A 22,408-nucleotide genomic window follows, 5' to 3' on the forward strand; every position below is an offset into this window, starting at 1 on the left:
TAATACATCTGAGGAAGAAAGCCTCGGAGGAAGCCTCAGATGCCAAATAAAATGTGCCCTCTTGCCACGCTTGGCCCCGCCCCCCAGGCACTATATTATATTATATTATATTTAATAAAATGTGCCCTCTTGCCACGCTTGGCCCCCAGGCACTATATTATATTATATTTTATAGGAACCTCAGTGTCACTTTTGATGGTGCCTTCAAATTTGAGAAACAGTTTAGATCTGTAACTAAGGAAAAAGCCAGCTCAATTTAAGACTTTTCGTTAAGATCAAGACCTTTCTCGCCAAGAAAAACCTTGAGAGGGTTATCCATGCTCCCACCTGGTTCAGACTTGACTAAACTATTGTAACTCCCTGTGCATCAATCAATTGTTTCCTAGGCAGCTCATTCAAAATGCTGCTGCCCGCCTCCTCACTGGTGAACATCATCACCCTATATATATACTGTCATGTATATACAGTATATATATATATATATATATATATATATATACACACACATACATACATACATACATACAACCACTTGCTGACCGGCTGTCGGCATTGAGCAATTTTGTAAGGCAAAAATGTCAAACTTTCCTTATGCTTTAAGTAGTAGTATGAATACATGAATGAATATCAGAACAAAGAACAGAATGAACACAAGATGATAACAAAAGTCAGCAGGTTTTAAGCTCAAACCAAAAGAGAAATAAATAAATGATGCAGTCATACACACATCAAAGCCTCTGGTATAGGTTGCCCCTCCATATCCGAGCTGCCCAGTCCATAAGCGTTTTTTTAAAAGACTCATTATTTTCCCCTTGCCTTCACTTTAACCTGACTCTCTTTGCTTTGGCCGGAGTTTTGCTGTTTAATGTTTTGCTAATCTTTTCTCTTTTGGAAACTTTTTGTTTGTTCTGTTACTTTTCTTCTCCAAATCTGGGGCCATGGTTCTATCTCAGGGTCTTGTTCACGAGTGAGGAGAGGAGATCAGCTAGTGAATCGGAGTGGCAGGGGCGGTATTGCAGTCGCTGTACCGCACTGTTGTGACGAAAAGAGAGCTTTTCAGCTCTGTCTACCGAGCAATCTTCCTTCCTACTCTTCCCTATGGTCATGAAGTCAAAGTGTGGGTCATGACTGAAAGAATAAGGAATACAAGCGGCCGAAATGAGTTTTCTCCGACAGGTGGCTGGCATCTCCCTTGGAGATAGGGTGAGAAGTTCAGAAGTTCAGTCACGCAAGAGAGACTCGGAGTAGAGTCGTTGCTTCTTCACCTTGAAAGGAGACAACATAGGTGGTTCGGGCATCTGGTTTTGGATGCCTCTGGGGCAGACCAAGGACCAGATGGAGGGATTACATCGCCACTCTGGCCTTGGAACGCCTCAGGATGGGGGAAGTTACTAATGTTGCTCTGGAGAGGGAAGTCTAGAGTTCTCTGGTGGATCCGTTTCCTCCGTGAACAGACTATGATAAGCGGATGGAGATGCTTTTGTGTGACTCTGTAGTATCATCAAGTATGGCGTTCATTTACGAAGTAATACAGAAAGTTATGGAGACAGCGACAATATGCTCACCATCGTTTCCTTTCGCAGTTTCGAAGTGAAATGTAGAGGGGATACTAGATTCAGAAGTCGGCGAGAGAGGGATAGTCATAGAGAGAGGGGTACGTTTCCACCAGGGATGTGAGAGTGTGAGACTGTCACAAACATAGAGAGTGGCCTCTCTTCATTTTCAAGCAGTGTGAATACTGCTGTCATGGCAGATCGGTAACACAGGCCTGTCTAAGTGACTGGAGCCACGTGCAATTGTTTCCGAGTGGTTTTTATTCATGGTCTGTGTGCCCTACATCCTACTCAACAGCCTCATTAAAACAGATCTGGTGTTAAAAGCCGGAAATAGAACGAGAGAGAGAGAGAGAGAGAGAGAGAAAACTGGGGGAGTAACAATAATTATGTGTTTGGCCATGTAAATCTGGCTGCCTTTCGGGAGTTCTGGTAAAGTGCAGATTGTGTGAGCGAGTTGAAAGCGTGCGTGCGTCTGTGAGTGAGTGAGTGCATCATGCTTGGCTCCAGGATGAGACGAGCATGGTGCAATATGTACATAACTTAAACTGAGGGGTCAGAATGTGTGTGTGTGTGTGTGTGTGTGTGTGTGTGTGTGTGTGTGTGTGTGTGTGTGTGTGTGTGTGTGTGTGTGTGTGTGTGTGTGTGTGTGTGTGTGTGTGTGTGTGTGTGTGTGTGTGTGTGTGAGGGTGTGTGTGTGTGTGTGTGTGTGTGTGTGTGTGTGTGTGTGTGAGATAGAGAGAGAGAGATGTATGCATGCGTTTGTGACGTGTGCCTGATGTGGATCTTTTATTAACTACTGCTCTATTTTATACTACAGTGACTCCCAAGCTGTGGGCCGGGGGCCCCTGGTTGGCTGTGAGGATATTGGAAATGGGACCCCAAACTATTAGCCACAACACTATAAGATCAGACTTAGGTTTAACTTTCGAACCATTAAAATAAAAGTTTTCGGATACAGATAAATAGAAACAAATTGTACTACACTGATCCAAGCCAGAACACAATAGAGTGATTGATCATTAAAACGCTTTTTCCCCCCAAGATTTTCAAGTGGGCCCCAATCCAGAAAAAGTTGGGAGTAGACAAAAGCAACTCACATGCTATAATGCTATCTGGCATCAGAGTCAGACCATATTCACATTGCCATCTAATGGCAACTTGCCACCCTGCTTTTTCAATGCAAAATGCCATCATGGCTGCTGTGTGAATATGGTATACCAATGTTGACAGCCCATTCATCCAAACAGAATTTAAGTCCTAAATGAGTGTATTAGACAATGTTAAACTCACCAAGATGGCCATTGTACTGAAAGTTTTTGTGAAATCCCCTGTAGACAATAAGTGAAAGAGTGTGTCTCGGAAATAGTTCAGGTTAGTGACTGACAGAGGTGAGCAGGCAAGGCCACCGGCCAGGCTGACCATAGGGAATGAAAGGAGGCAGAGGCAGAGGATTCTCTTTTAAATAAAGTGGTAATTTACTTGGCAATTGTGGTGTGTGTGTGTGTGTGTGTGTGTGTGTGTGTGTGTGTGTGTGGCAGTGTGGTACACACGATGTGTGCTGTACATGAAAGAAATACATAAATCTGTGTCAATAATAATGAATATAACGATAAGCATTCCCCATTAACAAATCATAAATAGCAGCCCATTCTAAATCACTTCAATAATAAAAAATCATCTTCAGGTCATGAAATAATTAATATCTAAATGAGGAATCAATCAATAATAAATTAATAATGTAGGCCTAATGTATAATGAGGGCACCATAAGGATGCTATCAAATATACATGCATAAAGATAATACATATATGGTGCAGTGAAATCAGGCCAAACACTCCAATTAGACCAACTAATTAGTCCACATTTCAGTTCAATAAACCATTCAGGAAAATAACATAAATACAAACTGCTGGTCATCTTGTAATACAGATAAACAGGAGCAAACATTCGACACGACACAAAGCACATGTTGGGTTCTGAGGTGATTATGGCAATGAACAAAGCTTTCTGACTCACGTTTGTTCTTAGATGCACACGGTTTGAGCCTGAGGCTTGAAGGAAGGTGGTAGTTCTGGAGGTTGAAACAAGAGGAAGAGGCCGCACGGTGTGGTGATCTGAGCATGCATCAGGAAATGAGTGCAGCTAGTTCTACTTATATAGCCTCCCACACCAGTGCGTGGCCAATGAACAAGCTGCTACTCACTCAGGCTTGATTGAGTTTGGAAGCACTCGTTTTCAATAACACAACATCCTGCTGCCTCCTGCATTATGTGCAATTTCAGGTGGTACGCATGCAGGACCATTGATTGATCCAAACGCGCTTCCAAACTCAAACACTCAAACACAACACAAAAATAATCACTCCATGGAATGTATTGACAGAAAGTAGCTCATAACATATCTACGGTGGATTTCTATTAAACTAAAACTTTAATGATACAAAGAGGGCAATCCAAGCGTTCTATACAGCTGCAATTTTGGTGAGTTTAACGTCATTTAATGGGCTGTCAACAGTCTGTATTGCAACTCAGATGCCAGATAACATTTTAGCATGAGAGTTGCTTGTGGCTAGTTGGCTGGGGACCACTTGCCCATAACAAATAGGTAGATTTTTATTTTTTGTGTTTGAAACATTTTGGTTAATGTGTTGGTCACTGTTTCCTCTCTGTCTCTTCCAGCTGGGAGGGTGTGGCCTCCTGGGCGTGGGGGTGTGGCTCTCAGTGACCCAGGGGAACTTCGCCACGCTGTCGTCGTCCCTGCCCTCCCTCTCCGCGGCCAACCTGCTCATCACCGTGGGAACCGTCGCCATGGTGATCGGCTGTCTGGGCTGCGTCGGTGCCGTCAAGGAAAGTCGGCCGCTGCTTCTCACTGTGAGTACTGAGGTCATAGGGGTCATATAGGTTTCTTATGACCCAAGACAAAAGAAGGTTTTGTACTTCCCGTGTCTGCATGGACTGAGACTTAGAAGTGTAATTAATTTTCACTTTCCAGCAGAAAACTGAGCAGAGCTGGGTTGTTTGCACATGAAATCACAAGATTAATGGGAGGAATTAGCAAACGGGAGCACAGCGTGAGTAAAGGTAAAAAATAAATTACAAAAAGAAATACGGCACGTTTTGAGATTGTAGATCTGCTACCTTCAAATCTGAATCTTGAAAAGTAACAGTTTTGGACATATGAGGTTTGCACCCGACAGAGACAATTATCTTGATACATTCTGAATACAGGCCTTATACAGTACTTGTAAACATAGTCAGAAATAAAAAATGTACTTGAGTAAAAGCACAATAGTATAAAAATGTACTTAAAGTACCAAATGTATTTAATCTGTGGTGGAAAGTGTGGAGATGTGAGATTACTAATGATCTGGATGAAAAAAGGTCTCAATTATGATTGTAATTATTATTTTAATTTGTATGAATTAATTGTAATACAATTTATTGTGTTGAGCTTTTGTATTATTATCAATGGCCTCCATCTCTACAACAGGCACAAAAACTATTAAATGTTCTCTGATTTTGGAAGGAAAACATTTGCCAGTACTTTGATGCAATCAAACGCCTGTTTGTTTGTAGATCTGTCTTGTTGGCTCAATTATGGCTCATCAAAGCAGCAGTAAAAGCGGACCCCTTGGCACTCAGCATTTAATTGGCTCGCAGGTATTACTTTTATAATTGATATCCTTTCTAAAGCTATATTCACAGTCAAACATGGCTTTTTGCTCGCATTGCTGTTAGGTGCAATGCACTACTCTGCCATAATTCCTCCAGATAATTCAATTGCTTTTGGAATAATGTATTATAAAAGCAGCGCTGTAATTCCATTCAGACTGCATTTTGCCTCAGGCCAAGAATAAAATGTGTATAATTTCTTATAGGGACAGTGCATGCAGCATATTCACAGAAACCAGAAGGCATGGTTGTTAGGCCAGTCAATCTAAGATTTGACCCAAAAATTGCAATATTAATCGTTCAAGGTTTGAACGATCCTTAGGGTCATCCAAATAACATATAAAAAATGTACTATTATAATAAATTTTGGATCATGGTAAATTCAGGGGTCAAATTTGAATTATACCTTAAGTAGCATAATTAACATATCAAACTAGGGGTTATCCATGATTCTGAATTCAATTGCAAGCATTAGTTTTGCACGAAAAACACTTTGTGTCACAAATGTGATGAGGTCAACACATTTGGGCAAGTGGCTATCCGTTTATAGGGCAAGGGGTGCTTGAGTCCAAGCTGCTTCTTTTCACCTGACAGGGGTGAGTTTCCCCAGTTGGACGTAACGTGCGGAAGGAACACGTTATTCCAACTGGCCAGGGGGGAGGCAGTATAGAGACCAGGATACAGCATGTTTTTTTGTGAGGGTATACCTACTCTAGGGGACACAGGGAGAACATGCCAACTCCACACAGAAATGCCCTTTTGCTAACCTATGGTATGGGCACTGATGACACAGAGGAGAGAACATACCAATGAGGTTGACTGGCCACAGGCTGATTAAAAAAGCAATTTAAACGCTTCTTTCAACCTGCCGGTTAAAACTTCTTGACTGCAAATCCTTTACTTTTTGGTTACGATGTGCGGAAAACAATATTGGCCAATGGCCACCGTTCGCCGGAGTGACATTCTGCCGGCATCTCAGAGCTATACTGAGTTCACTCTACGGACCTCATCTCACAGCTATACTGACTTCACTCTACGGACCTCATCTCAGAGCGATACTGAGTTCACTCTACGGACCTCATCTCACAGCTATACTGAGTTCACTCTACGGACCTCATCTCAGAGCGATACTGAGTTCACTCTACGTACCTCATCTCAGAGCTATACTGAGTTCACTCTACGGACCTCATCTCAGAGCTATACTGAGTTCACTCTACGTACCTCATCTCAGAGCGATACTGAGTTCACTCTACGTACCTCATCTCAGAGCTATACTGAGTTCACTCTACGTACCTCATCTCAGAGCTATACTGAGTTCACTCTACGGACCTCATCTCAGAGCTATACTGAGTTCACTCTACGGAGAGCTATAGCCTACTGAGTTCCGATTGGTAGCCAATCGATCTGATACTTTTGAATTAATTTGAATTTGAAGATTTGGACATAATAAGGTAGACATAACCTCTCTGTCGTGTTAGTCACTGGCACTGCCCTGTGTTTTCTTTTGTCTGATGAATGAGCATGGTAAGTGTTGTAAGCACTCGGCTGGATGCAGCTGGGTGTGTGTACTGTGTAGGCCTATCAAGCAACTCATCTAACAAGCCATAGAGAGTCCAGTAAAATATGACTGCTAATAAATTGAGAGGTGTAATGGTGTAAATCACCGGCTCTAACCTGTCGCCCTCTGGGAGCATAATTTAGTTCTACCTCCTAATCTCCTCCTCCCACCTCCTCTCTGCTGCTAGCTGCCAGAAATACTGTACATACAGTTGCATGCAATCATTATTGTGTGATCCATCGTTTGTGTCCCTCTCGGGACACAAATTCATGCTGCACGCACATTTCTATACATGACATGTGAGGACTAGGCCTGTCACAATTATTATTTAATTGACTAATTGCAATTATTTGAGATAATCACAACACACGGGTTCAGTCGGATACACGGTTGTCCAGAACCACCAGAAAAGGCTCTGGTCAGGCTCTGCCATTGGACCTAATTAGGCTAACGGCTCATACATACTCTAGTTTTAGGTGATAACTTATCACCAATAACATGTTCTCTCCTCTTAGTTTTAGTTAAAACGCTGGCTGCCTCATTTTGGACAAGTTGTAATCTGTCAGTTTTCTTTGGCAGACCAGAAAAAAGTGCATCGCAGTACAAGCCGAGAGAAAATAGGACTCTGGCATTTTTCTTTGTCTCGTTAATAATGCCAGGGAAATATGCCTGCCTTGCCAGATGCTTCAGGGCTAGCTGTTACACATATCTGTTTTTCATACAAGAGTCCGTAGATCTGCAATTGTCACTATTAAATTGTATATATTTATTTATAATGATGATATGTAGGGCATAGCAGTGGTGGCCATTTTGTGGTGCCAATGATAGAGACACCATTCATTTTTCCCATAGAGATTTCAGAAAATAAAGTCTTGAACCATCATGACCATAATTCTGTGTCAAAAATATAAGGTTGTCACCTGACAGCACAACAGCAATGATTTGACATTAAACTGACTTTAACAATAATATTAAAAATAATATCTGTGCTGATGGGGGAGAAAAAACGAATAAATGTATGTGCTGTTCCTTTGTCTGTCAACAGTTCTTCATCTTGCTCCTGCTCATCTTATTCTTGGAGATTCTGTCCATCATGCTGTTCTTCATTTATCAAGACCAGGTAAGACACCCTGCTTCGCTTTATGATGTTTATCCTGAATCCTAGTTATGAACCATCGTACATCATCAGCATAGCATAGCTTTAACCTGAATCCAGGTGTGAACCATCGTACATCATCAGCATATCTACTGTTCGGATTGTAATTCCTCCGAAAGGGAAAGTTTGCCCTGGTAGTTCTGGCAATGATAACTACTCAGCCTCACACACATTGGAATAATACTTGAGAAACTAATTTATTTGACCAAAACTCTTTCACACCCAACCACACACACACACTCTCTCTATACTTAACTACAGTTCTGGCCGACCTGTGAGTTGAGGCGCTAGCATTAGCCTCAAGTAAAACCAACACGTTGCTGCAGGCAGGCAGGTAATTTACTGTAACACACCAAAAGAAAACAAATCACACTATTAATATAACATAAACACATTGACTGTAAACCTGAACAGCACGCAAGAAATGATAATGGAATTAACGTCACAAACATTAACAATTAAACCGCTTGTACTCAAACATCTCCCCGCTGACTAAGTCCAGCTTGCACATGCGCAGTAGCGTCCCACACACCCAATGTCACCAACACATTCCCTCAAAATGACATATAAACACGGGTTCCAATAAAATACAGCCAAATATGCTCACGTTCCCCATGCAATAAAATCACCCCTAAACATACTTACCCAAATTATCCCCTCGTTTTACCCCTGAGATAAGTTTGTAAACTTTAGTCTAGAATATTATTAAAATACGATGTCCTGCTAGTCAGGTGTGGGACCCCTTCTCAGCCACTAGAGGCACTCGTCCACACATAAATAACCCCACATCTACGATATTTATCCTGAATCCTGGTATGCACCATAGTCTGGCTCAGTTATGGCCCACATAATTGAATTAAGCCCCTTGGCCCACTCATTGGCCAGCACAGGGACAGCTGTGGACATTGTTCTTGTCCAGTCCTGGCCTAGAGCAGTTATACCTAATCAAGCCATACAATAGCTACACATAGCACATTTGCCTCAGATAAAATAGAAATCACACTCTAGTGAAGTGAGGGGAGCTCTTATCATCATACATCATCCATACAGCACGATCCGTGCTCAGCCAATCAGCTGAGTGCATTCTGTGCTCATACGGACAGATATACATACAAAGCTGTGCATAGCCGCTCAAAAATACAAGCCTCAACAACAGTGGTCTGCAATTATATTGTTCAACATTTATTGAGCAATGATGTTTATCTTAGCGTGTTGTTGAGAAACAGGAAGACAACCCCTTACTGTCACTGTCTCCAACAATACATACGTTTTATAAATGCAGCTATTCGTCATTGTCACATACATTAACCATGCAGCGCTGCCCATGTAATCCGTCAAAATAAACGCATTGATGAATGAATGAATGAATAAATAAATAAATAAAGTTTGTTTCTGACAGGATTCGAAAGTCTCCTCCCGTTCTCAGGATAAGCCTGGAGCGTACTCCGATGCGCCATTCTATCCACGACATTTTGTAACCATAATCAAATCACAGAGTATAAAACCAGCCATTAAAACACTAAACAGACATGGTCACTAGATTAAATTAAGACCTCATTCACCACACTGATTTCCAACACGGCTGTTTAATAGAGATTTGTTTCTAACATATCTCACCATCATCTAAATTCACCTTACAGTCATTATGTTCCAGGCTACATGGAAGTAGTAAATATAGAACACATGATAGGTTAGAGTAACCCACATTAACCCACACACAGACATCATTATTGCAATTGAGTCAATTTGAAATGTGCTAACAATAATTTAATTAATGTTGATGTATTAACCTGGAAATTGTATGTTTATATAAGATGCAGTTGCAACCGTTGCACAACATAACAGTTAACAGTCAAGTAAATATCCAGGACAGGCCTAAAAACTCTCAGATAGTTTGTACAACATGACACCCTGAAGGGGATACCATTTAAAAAAAGAGTAAAAACAGAGGCCTAGTAAATCAGGCAACCACATGATTCAAAGATATTTTATTTAACACATCCCATACACAGTACACAAGAGTAAAATGTTTGCCTTTATAGTCTGTTCTACATAACAGCCACAAAAGGGCACACACTGTGATGTCAGATTGATCCTGATCACCTCAGGACAGTGGTCACAGTTCTCCTGTGTATCGGTTTGTAACCTTTCCTGTCCATGTTGATGGAGCAGGTGACATTGATTGGCAGTGTAGAAATACAAATTGACTTTGGTAGGGTTGAATTTATAATTTAGGCATTTAGAAGACGAGGCAAATGTTGCCTCAATAAACTAGGATAAGAAATAATCTGTACATTGAAACTATATACGTAGATACCGCGTCAATAATTAAACTAGTATCTAAATACCATGCCATCTAAATTAAATTGTAACCTTTGCAGAAGCATGCATGGTCATCCAGACTAAGACCATAGAGCAACAAGATAGGTCATATTTTTATTTATTTTTATTTTTTATCCTATGATTTTGTAACACATTTTACACACAGTGCTAATTGCTTAAATTGTATTCCTGGAAGTTGTATTCCTGGGGCGCTACTCTCCCCCTGCTAACCTGGGGAGAGCCCCGAACTGAGCTCATGCTTCAATGCATGAGGACTGAGCAGTCTTTGTAAACAAAAATAATTAAATAAAAAATAAAATTCTGGTCCAGAACAGACAGGAGTGGAGATGCTTGTTGTGCATTAGGCTGGGCACACTCCTCACTTGTGTTAGGCTTCATGCCTACACAGTGTGTGTGTGAGTACCTGTACGACTGTCCATGTTTTTTGTCAGACGAAAAATGCTCCCCAATGTCTCTGTATAAGCTTTCTGGCAGGCAGCTTCATTAATTTGTTCCAACTGTGTAGGCTACTCTCAGAAGCGCATTGAGTGTGTGTGTGTGTGTGTGTGTGTGTGTGTGTGTGTGTGTGTGTGTGTGTGTGTGTGTGTGTGTGTGTGTGTGTGTGTGTGTGTGTGTGTGTGTGTGTGTGTGTGTGTGTGTGTGTGTGTGACTGTGTTCTGTGTCTCTTCTGCTGTCATGCAGGACTTTCAAATTATTGTAAACACAACATGAACATAGTACTCTTATTATGCATATCGCATATTTGAGTAAAATAATAATAATAATTATTATTATTTAATTAAGATTCGAGTGCCAACCCTAACGAGCGAACATTCAAACCCCTAATGTTCTGGGACAGCCTTACTACACACACCCAGTGGAACCACAATGCCCAAGATGAGCATTCAATCTGAAAGAAGATTAATACATTGTTATTCATTTATTTAGTTCAAGAATGTGCTCTCCAATGTGTTAAGAACTTTAAAGGTTTCATAAATACTCATCTACAGCTGCTGACCTTAATTCCTGCCTTCCCAGTGCGGACCTCCCCATAAAACCAGCAGAGATTTGTCAGGTCTATGAAAAGATATTTTTCAGTTAAGTGCAGTCAAATGTTTTTTTTTGTAAAATGTGTTTGCTTGAAGCCTACCAAAGTCCTCCAATAAAGTCATGCCAATGTTGGCTTTCATCATCACATTGATGTCCAGCTGCTCCACCCCAGTTCCCAATAGCAGCTGGTCAGCAATCGTAAAATACAGATTAGTGGTAGCTGTGTTCTTTTAGAATGTATTACATGGTTACTAGGATATATTCTTCTAATCTAGGCTATATAATCTTACTTTGCATACAAACACCCAAACAGGATGTGTGATCGCTTCGCATGTAGGCTCTGAAGAATAAACTAAACCGTTTGTTACTGGCATATCAGCAACCATTAAACATATTTACATTGAAGCACAATAAGTCTTGGATTTACTTGCCTGGTTGCATTTTCACACTGTTTCACTTGATTGGGTGTAGCTGCTATAGTGGGTCCACAAAAACACAGTGGTGTTCTTTTGGATACATCAGCTTCAGTAGATATGTTAATACTTATATTAGTTGTAAATATAGTTGCACGCACGAACGCACGCACGCACGCACGCACGCACGCACGCACGCACGCACACGCACACACGCGCACACACACACACACACACACACACACACACACACACACACACACACACACACACACACACACACACACACCAGTAGATCCAAATTAAGTAAGGATTCGACCATGTATTATTCCTCTTTGGCACAAAGGATTTGGCCACTTTTCGATCCGCTCCATATAGCATGGAGAACTAGGAAATTCAGAACATTTCAGTCATTCAAAATTGTACAGTACATGGCATTATTATTCTTGATGTCACATTATTGAATGGGATTTACCATCACTATGGTCCTCTCCTGATCTGGCAGGTGTGGGGTCAGTGGAGGGGCCTGAGGATGGTGGGTGGTGGAGGGGAGGAGGAGGCCCAGGGGGGCTGAATGAAGGCTGTGCCGGGTTCATGTACTTTTTATTTGCATTATAATCCCCATAGGGGGATTTTAGATCGCCTCATATAATAACTGTGTTTGAAAAATAAACATCCCGGCCGTTTCACTCATATGGATATGATTTTGACTGAGAGAAAACGCTATTGTTACTGAATGTGTTACATTTTCGCTCATATTATGAGTGACTGACTGTCGCAAACGATACAGAGACACCTCCCTGACAATAACGCAGAGACAGCTTGTATATTTTTGGACCACAATGCTTATATGAAACGATTTTAAGATGACCCCATGTTATTCTCCATAGAGAAATTACTTCCGTGAACCAGGCAGAACCAGGGGATGAGCGAGTAAAGTCAGGACTTTGGCGCTCTATAAGCTTCTGATGTTTGTTCCCAACCAAGGTCACCACTTTCCCCTTTATTTCAGTGACGGTGTATATGGACCCAACATCTCTGGGGTCATTTTCCCTCCCGTCCTGCTGCTTTCTGATGTTGTTTTTTAGAACAACATCCCCAACTGTGAAGTTATCATCCCAGCCCTGCTCCAGCTTCCTCTTCCTGACCTTGTCCTGTTGCTTTTGGACATTGCCGTGCCAGTCTCATATACGCCAGGTTGCTTTTCAAGCCCCTCAAAGACCTCCTCCTGCATCATGAGTCCCTCCACTTCTGCTGGTCTCACCTACAAAGCTCACACCATTTCACAACAATGCGTTGTGAGACTGTAGATTGTCCATTTTCAATGTATAAAGGGGGTTAAACTGAGTTGGTGCTATGCTACCATTTTACTGCCCCCCAGCAAATGGAGCCACTGACTTACGTCATAGTTCACAAAAGGGCCTCTGAGGGATACCTGGCCTCCCTACCAAGCATGAGGTAGTATGGACTAGAGTCACTAGACTGTGTGATCAGGTGTTTTTTCGGCCTCAGGGCGAACATAGTTGCCGGCAGGCATTTGTCCCACTGTGTGGGGCGCTGTCAGAGACCTGAAAATGTCCACATTACATAACATAATAGCAGACACTGATGCATTTAATGTAGTCTACACCAGTCATGTTGTGTAGGTGAGAGTGTATCTGCCAATTTGACAGTATGCAACTTACCTCTGGATGGTTCCATTAATCTTTTCCACCATTTGTCTGTGGGTGGTATATAGGGCAGCAGAGCTCCCCATGCCTCTGAAAAAAAGGATACAAGCAGGATCACAAGCAGCATGAGCAGTCCATCTAGAGAAACGAACGCATTTCGGCAGGCCTTCCTCAGCTTTTCAAACTAGGGTATGTCTCACAGAGAAGACATATAGGCTAGCTAAGTGACAGATCACAGCTGGGTCTCATTTGTGAAATCAATTCACTCAATTCATATAATACATTTCATATTCAGTATTACGTTTTTTATATTTTACAATATTACACTATTTACTGAGAGTAGGGCAACACACCGAGGGGGGCAACAAAATGTGACAAAAAGTGCCAAGCCGACCCTCAAAATAACAATGTTCCGCCGCATAATAACGAGCGACTGTGTGTGTGCGTCCTCACAAACAGTGAAATTAGCCAATCTGCATGAGGAATAGCAGCGCTCTCGTCGAGAGTTGGGCAGCACAAATATCCTACGAGTAGGGCAACCAAATGGTCAGCTACGGCCCTGTGAGTGGTAAAAACCTACGTTCTGGCCTTCATAGCCCATACATCCAAACAGGAAAGTCCTATTTGAATGCATTAAATGACTTTAAACAGCATTACATTAACTTTGTCACTCACTTTGCCACTCGATTTGTCACTCGATCTGCCATTCACTTTATTCATGCGCATAACCTCTATTGGCCTAGCTAGGCCAGCATGTACAACAGGGGCGTTACTAGCGCGATGCAGACAACGCGACTGCGTGGGGGCCCAGAGGCAAGGGGAGCACACGGACCCCCACCCATGCCGTCTGTAAAATAAAAGTATAAACACATACAGATTCAATGACAGTTGAGTTGAACAAAGTTGGCGGGGCCTGGTGGTGTGGCTACTGCTAGCACACACACACATCATAGGCACACATATGCCCCGTAATTGTAATTGTAATTTTACGATGTGTAAAATACGTGTGAATTGGATTTGGTGGTGCACAAAACACGCACAACTTCTGAAACACGTGTAAATTACATTTAAACATGTGTGAATAATATTGGCACTAAATTAACTCTTTAATGGAATTTGGCCCTGCCCCTGGCCTGTATACAAGAAACACCTTGTTGAAAAGGGTGCAGTAATTATGTGTTTGGTTTAGAGAAAAGGGATGAGGCTATGGCGTTCCTGCCTTTTGCTATGACTTGTTTATTAGTTGATTTGCAAAGCGACTGCGGAACAATATTAAGAGAGAGAGAGAGAGAGAGAGAGAGAGAGAGAGAGAGAGAGAGAGAGAGATTTCTGTGATTGTGCAGATCTGGTCATGATGAGGAGGCCTCAGATGGGAGCTGTTAACCCATTTAAGTATGTAGCTCTCAGGGACACTATACATACAACTACGACAGTATGATTACCACAAGGCTGCCTGCCTGCCTGTCTGTGTACAGTATAAGTGCTGCACTGCAGTGCTGTAAAACAACTCAAAACAATAACACACAAATAACATGGGCACAACAAACACCGAACCTATCGGAGGAATTGGCATATTAAACAACGAAAAAGTAGATGGACAAAAGACCTTCAAACTAATCCGACATTTGGTTGCTCAAAGGCCATGTGAGAACGACTGTACTGTGTTCTCCTGTGGTGACGAGCCATGCATCTCAACTATACACACCTCAGCTATGCCCGCGCCTCATGGGTCTGTCTCCCTGTTTACAGAGGAAAGCATCCAAAATGGATGAGCTGAAATGAATAGAGATTTATGGAGCGAGTGGAAACTGTGACTGAAGGCATATTTTACCCCTGCGTCCTCAAAGCCTCTCCTCATAGATATGCAGACAGTAAACAAAACACAAGTGATACTCAAGCACTTCCACCAATGTTTTCACCGGGGACATTGAAGAGGCACAATATAAGCACTTACGTGAAGCCCCCCCCCCCCCCACCTCGCTGAAATAGCCCACTCAACTCATCCAATTCATAATCAGAAACATCAGCCTGCAACTGAAGAATAGGTTTGATCTATTAAAGGAGCATTCAGTGATTTGGGTGATTTGGAACAAGATGTGCACATGTGCACATGCACGCACTACAGTGGGGGGGGGACAGGGACACACGCAACAGGCCAACAGCACACACACCAAGGCCCGCCCCCACTCGATCATGATTGGCAGAAGGCCCCTCTCTATACTGTTGGATGAAGGCTGGGCCACCTAGCCAAAAACGTAAGCTAATGTTTTTTTACCCCAGGTGTTAACTGGGAACAGGGAGGAACTCCTTATATGGTCAGCACACTCTATAGTAGGGAGGATTATCACAACAAAACAAAAAAAGAAGTGAAGAATTTGAATTAAGTGAAATCACTGAATATACCTTTAACCACCGGACGCCTTAATTGGCCTCAGTCAACGAGAACAATCACTACTGATAAGACTTGACAAAGTAGAAGCACTCGTCATTTCATCAGTCAGACAATGGAGTGTTACCAACGAGATCTCTCTCAGATCTCTACAGAGATCTCTGACCCAAGAGGACAGAGTTGACCATTTCAGTCTATTTTGGGAACACAGACGCTTCAAAGCTGAAGGACACACTCCAAGCTAGCGCTTTAATGCATCAAATGCATACATGGCTTCACATTCACTTTTTGAGGCACTTGTCATTCGGACAAGTACATTTCCCTTTTGCTTGTCCGGGCACACAAGTCACTTGTCCAGAACAAGAGCACAGACAAATACATTTTAAATCAACTAACTGTACGTTGGTTTAGTTGAATACAGGTTTGAATATAACATGAATATTCTCATATTTTCCAAATACACAGCAATAGACGGTCCTATCCACGCACGGTTAGCAGACTGACCTGACTTGTAGCACTGCATGTGCACTCACAGTAGTTTTGGTGACTAGTTTCATATTCATTTGAAAGTTATAGCAAAGCTATACACAGATGACATTCTCTCTGGCGAGGGGCCTGGAATGGGTGCAGGACTGAACACATCAAAACTTCCTTTAGGAAGCACAAAATAGGTGGTGTGATCAATTACCCCACACCAATCGCAACACAGCTGTCAATTGTGTGCCCCATACACACAAACATCGACTGCTCCCAGTCCAGCTTTTCCATGTGGAAAAGTGGCAATATTTTACTTAACACATGTTTTCTGCCAGAACTTTCAAATGGATATGAAACTCTAGAAGACAATATCTTACTCCAATCTTGGGAATTAATTATGGGTTAGTAGTACACACGCAGTTTGCACTGCATGTGTATAGTCTAAACCAGACAAGCCTTAATGTCAAGCCCTGGCATAGAGACAGTGTAGTGCAAATCAGTCTAAACAGAAATTGATGATGATCTGTGCATTGAAACTCTGTACAAACTAGAACTGCACTCTGTCGAGTGCATACTTGCTTGTTGCACACTAGTAGGCCATAAATGGCCAACTAGTGCGCAAGCAGAGCGCACAAGTACTTTAAACTGTCACTTTTGATGTGTATGCACCGTCCCAGCTTGTGCCTGATACGGCAGTGGTGCCAGATTACATACAGTATACACAGGAGCATTACCTTTAATCCTCCCAACACTAAAACATATCGTCATTACGTCACCATCGAAAACCAATTACACTCTGGCATTGGGTCCTTTAATCCACATATTTCTTACGTCATCATTGAGAGCTAGTTATACATATACACACCATGTAATCTAGTCCCAGCAAATCAGGCACAATTTGCTGGGACGGTGCATACGCATCAAAAGTGGCGGGTTGGCTGGGACGGTGCATACGAGTCCCGGGCGAAACTATTACTTGCGCGCTCTACTTGCGCAAGTAATTATAGGATGCCAGCCAGTCAGTCACAAGCTCGTTAATATTTTGTCTTGGTTAAATACTACAGTATTTATAAAACCCACACTAAAGACACACTTCCACTTTCAAAGTGATTCAAAGGTAGCCAGAATATTTTCAGATACCTTTGTGTGCAACACTAGGCAGCGATTATACGAAAAGAAAAAAAAAGACAAGGTTTCTGCCAGATGGGGACAATGATACATAAGGTCTGTGTGAGGTCTGAGGTTCATATACTAATGGATCCAAATTACTATACAAGGCAACGACAGAGAGAGAGAGAGAGAGAGAGAGAGAGAGAGAGAGAGACACTATAGAGTAGTCTGCAGTGTAATATTAAAAAGTGATTTATGAAGCGTACAGTTGAACCTGCATGCGTGTACAACACATACAGTATGTGTGCCTTGCAGCGCCTTCTGTCCTTGTGTTTTTTATTGCTACTTCAAGTGGTAATTTACCCAGGGCTGCAGACAGTGCAGCTGCAGGTAACTACAAACATAACAGACTGTATAGTAACAAAGACAAAAAAATGAAGATGTTATGAGTCCCTTTCTTTAGGTAACATAAGGACTAAGGGCGTAATTATTATGATGTTGAATCTTATCTCACTACTCGTGTTCCCTTTTATATTAGAGCCCCTTGTAATGCAACTGTAAAGTGCGAAACGCTCACGCTGAGTTATAATTATGGTTATTAATTACAGTCAGTTGGTGCTCTAATGAAACCTGGACGGTGGAAATGGTTTTAAGTGTTAGTGTGAGTGTAGGACTATAGAGTCTGTCCAGGATTGTCCTTTTTGTACCGATAATTAATTCACCTGAAAATTATGTTTTTGTCAAACTGTTGTTTGTATCATTGAGTACATTAACACAGGTGAATACTGTCCCCATAGGTTAGTTAGCTGATCAGATTGCTTCCTCGAAACAACGTTGCATTATGATCAGGCTTTTACCAAGCTGCCCAGCTACATGGTGAAAAATAATGATTACATAATGACCTAGTATTATTCTAAACGTATACTTAGAACTATAGGGAAGGAGTTTTCTAGCTGTTTTGTTTCTTTGTACTAGGTAAAAGGTCTTTATACTTTAAATTTGTGTATGTTTTTATAAGTATGACATATGAGGTGAGCTATACACTTTGACCCAAGTGATTTTACTTTGGGTGACTTACTCACCAAAGCTTACATTTACCCCTGACCTTGTTTTCTTAAATTTATTAAGTATTCACTTCGTTTTTGGATTCTTCTTTTAAACTTGGGCTGTATGATGTGATGTATATGCAATGGAATAGATCTGTGCATGAGACTGAGTGAACTGGCAGTGAGGCTAGAACTGGATGGATGTAATCTGTGGAACAGGATCGATGGATGGTTTTTTAACAATTGGAAAATAAATCAGGGAGATGAACACTTAATTGGCTTTGGGCCACGGGGAGAATTGTCTCACCACTCCACTTCAGATTCGATCACGTTTTATTACCGTCGTTGTCAGGCAGAAACCTTGTATCTCCATTTTTCAACAACCAAGAATTCTCCCCGTAAATGAATGCCCTACTAAGTCGACGTACAAGATGAAAAAGCAATCTAACCATCTCAAACGCGTTTTGCTATCTCTGAAAATGTTGTACACTCTTATGGGAGTCCTAAAGGTTAGAGAACCATTAGTACAATTTACAATTTACAATTTAGGCATTTAGCAGACGCTCTTAATCCAGAGCGACTTACATTAAGCAAGAACAAAAAGCATGGGAATACATCACAAAAAAGCATTTATCATGAAACATGCGTAAGCTAAGAAAGTAACAGTGGAATATATATATTATGAGACTATACATATAAACTCTATATATACTACTATGCTATACATATGTACTATGGCGTGCTATGACTATATACAATGCAATTATAGTGCTGTCTACATAACATGCTATAAGTCTGTATCAAATGCTATCTAAGTCTACAGAAATGCTATCTAAGGGGGTAGGGTAAGTGCTATGGGCCATGATGGAGTCTGAAAAGGTGGGTTTTCAGACTACGGCGGAAGATTGGGAGTGATGCTGCAGTTCTGACTGCAATGGGAAGTGCATTCCACAGTTTTGGAGCCAGAAGGGAGAAGAGTTTGGGATGTGTGGAGCGTTGTCCCGGTGTTTTTAGTGAGGGTACTTCCAGCTTCCCTGCGTTGGCTGATCTGAGTGCGCGGGAGGGTTTGTAGGGTTCAATCATACTTGCAAGATATGGGGGAGCCATACCTTTGGTTGCTTTGAATGCCAGCATCAGAGTTTTGTATTCTGTGTGGGCAGCGACCGGGAGCCAGTGGAGGGAGCGGAGCAGGGGGGAGACATGTGAGAATTTTGGCTGGTTGAAGACCAAGCGAGCTGCGGCATTTTGGATCAGCTGGAGAGGCTTAAGTGCACATGCTGGTAGGCCAGTAAGGAGGGAGTTACAATAGTCGAGTTTTGACAAGACTGTTGTCTGGATTAGGAGCTGGGCTGATTCCTGGGTGAGGAACGGTCTAATTCGTCGTATGTTATAGAGTGTGAACCTACAGGATCGAGTGACAGCTGTGATGTGAGCTTTGAACGAGAGCTGACTGTCCAGGACAACACCGAGATTCCTGGCTGTTGGGACAGACGTTACCAGGGCGTTGTATACGGAGATAGTTAGCTCCCGCATAGGGCAGGACTTAGCTGGGAAGAAGAGAAGCTCAGTCTTGTCTGGGTTCAGCTTGAGGTGATTGGAGGACATCCACTGTGAGATGTCAGCCAGGCATGCAGTGATGCGCTCTTCCACCTGAGTGGCAGAGGGGGGGAAGGATAGAAACAGTTGTGTGTCATCGGCGTAGAAGTGATAGGATATATTGTGAGCAGAGATGATAGTGCCAAGGGATTTAGTGTACAGTGAGAAAAGGAGGGGACCAAGTACAGATCACTATGGGACCCCAGTTTGGAGGGTTCGGGGGGATGATAACAGACCTTTCCAGGAAACCTGGTAGGTCCGGTCGGTGAGGTAGGAGGAGAACCACTTTAGTGCCGTTCCACCGATGCCTAGATCCGCTAGGGTGTCTAGGAGCAGCTGGTGGTTCACTGTGTCAAATGCTGCCGATAGGTCTAGGAGAATCAGTACTGCAGAGTGGGAAGCAGCTTGGGCAGCATGTAGTGCTTCTGTGACTGCCAGCAGGGCAGTTTCTGTGGACTAGTTGGACTCATAAAACCTGGAGATTTGACATTCAGTAATTGGGGTTTATGATCAAAATAATGGTGTGTAAAAATAAAATCATCAATAAAATAATCATAAAATCATCATTCCCTGAAGAAGGCAACATTGTTTGCCGAAACGTTGGAAATAAAAACTTGCATCGTGACTACGAGCTGTGCGACCTCTCCTTTTTTCAGTTAAAAATAAAATCTAAAATTTGCCACGGATAAGACTGTCTTTGCCATAGACACTATGGACATACTAATGCACCTTCATGTTGTGTGAAGTGCAATGAGGTGTGGCTACGCTTTCTGTCTTCTCATTTTTACTCCAGTAATAGTATCCATGTGTAAATACTAAATACTGTGTTACAGGTAAAAGTCTGGCATTCAGAATTAGCTTTATTTACTTGAGTAGTTGGTACAGAAGTAACAGTAGCAGTACGCAATGTGAACATTAATGTCCCATTTCACATCAATCAATCAATCAATCTTTTGAAAATAGCCAAAGTACAAGAATAAAGTGCATGTTTTGTAATAATAATCCAAATCTACAAAGTCAGTAGTAGGCTAGCCTCGGAAACCCAGGGAGAAAATAAAGTCTGGGACCGAGTCCACTTCAATTCGGCATAGAGTAGCGCAAACGTCGCTCACTCTCTCTCTCTCTCTGCTGATGTCTGATCGTCTGCACCTTGGTTAAATTGACGCACACACACACACACACACACACACACACACACACACACACACACACACACACACACACACACACACACACACACACACACACACACACACAAATTAGTCTCATGTCGCGCAGCTGCATCTAGATTCTCCCGCCGGGAGCTGCCAGAAGCATACAGTAGGTGGACCCCAGGCTAGTAGTAGGCTAACTAAAAGTGTTCAAATAATTGTAGACTTTGTAGTGGAGTAAAAGTACAAGTAGGCCTACAATATTTGCCTCTGAGATGTAGTGGAGTAGAAGTATGAAATATTGAAAATTGGACGTACTTTAATTAGTAACGGTAACATTTTTGTCCGCCCCCATCTGTGTCTCAGAGGAGGCCTGTCGACATTTCAGAAACCCGCCTACCAGTGACATCATCAATGGGGAATCAAAGCTAATAGAAATTGCAGGCCTTCTATTCCTGGAAAGTTAGCATGCTATAATAGATGGAAGCCTTTATTCTTGCATTAAAAAAAGGAAATCTTGTTTAATTAATACATACATACACATAGGTGAACACGGACATTGCTGGTTGTATAGGAGTGGACCGGTTGCACCACTCAAAAATACAGTACATTTACCCAGCCCCACAGGTTACTACTCTAGGAGAGGCACTCATGCCAGTGTCCTCTGATCGTAGAAGTGTACCTGACAGAACTACGGCCTGGGTCTGTCATCTGTCCAATGAGTCCATTCAGTGAGCGATATCCAGCCTGCTCATGAATTTGAAAGTCAGGTTCCTCAATAGAGCCATGAAGGTAGTGAGACCCAGCGAACAGAAAAGCCCACTGGCTCTAGTGCTCCTGGGTTTCTTTAACATAATTCGAAGACAGTTATTATAGGCTACTTGCAGCTTGCGCTCTCCTTCTTATACTTCACCCACAGTGGAGCTGTATAGAGAGGGGTGGAATAAGCTCTAAACAGGTACTTTCTAGATAGATTTTTTGCCTATAATGAAATGCTCCAAATGAGCACACCGGATTGAAAGTGGTAAAAAAAACAAAAAACAAAAAAAAACGTAAAAACATCAACACATTAAAACACTACAAAATATGTCCTAAGCCATTATTAGAAGTCGGCAGAAGAGAAGTACCACGGGCCTTCAACTGTAATACATATATAAACCACATTTAGCATGCCCTTCATTTATTTTTGAGTATTCTCTGTCCTCTCTTGATATGCTGTTTACTTACATTCCTGGTGACATTC

At 42.1% G+C, this 22,408-nt stretch overlaps 1 protein-coding gene across 1 annotated transcript in view; it reads left to right on the forward strand.

The window, feature by feature from the left end:
• LOC310853776 (tetraspanin-4-like) overlaps positions 1–22,408 on the forward strand; it is a gene marked incomplete at both ends in the record, with an annotated part of 71,508 nt that overhangs the window by 38,022 nt on the left and 11,078 nt on the right. Inside the window, 2 exons of the mRNA XM_083758223.1 lie at positions 4,235–4,426; positions 7,831–7,905. Of these exons, the coding sequence (XP_083614349.1) occupies positions 4,235–4,426; positions 7,831–7,905 (267 nt within the window). The remainder of the gene's footprint in view (positions 1–4,234; positions 4,427–7,830; positions 7,906–22,408) is intronic.

This window comes from Protomyctophum parallelum (genome assembly GCF_964188405.1).
Source record: "Protomyctophum parallelum genome assembly, chromosome: 2".
In the NCBI taxonomy this organism is placed as follows: Eukaryota; Metazoa; Chordata; class Actinopteri; order Myctophiformes; family Myctophidae; genus Protomyctophum; species Protomyctophum parallelum.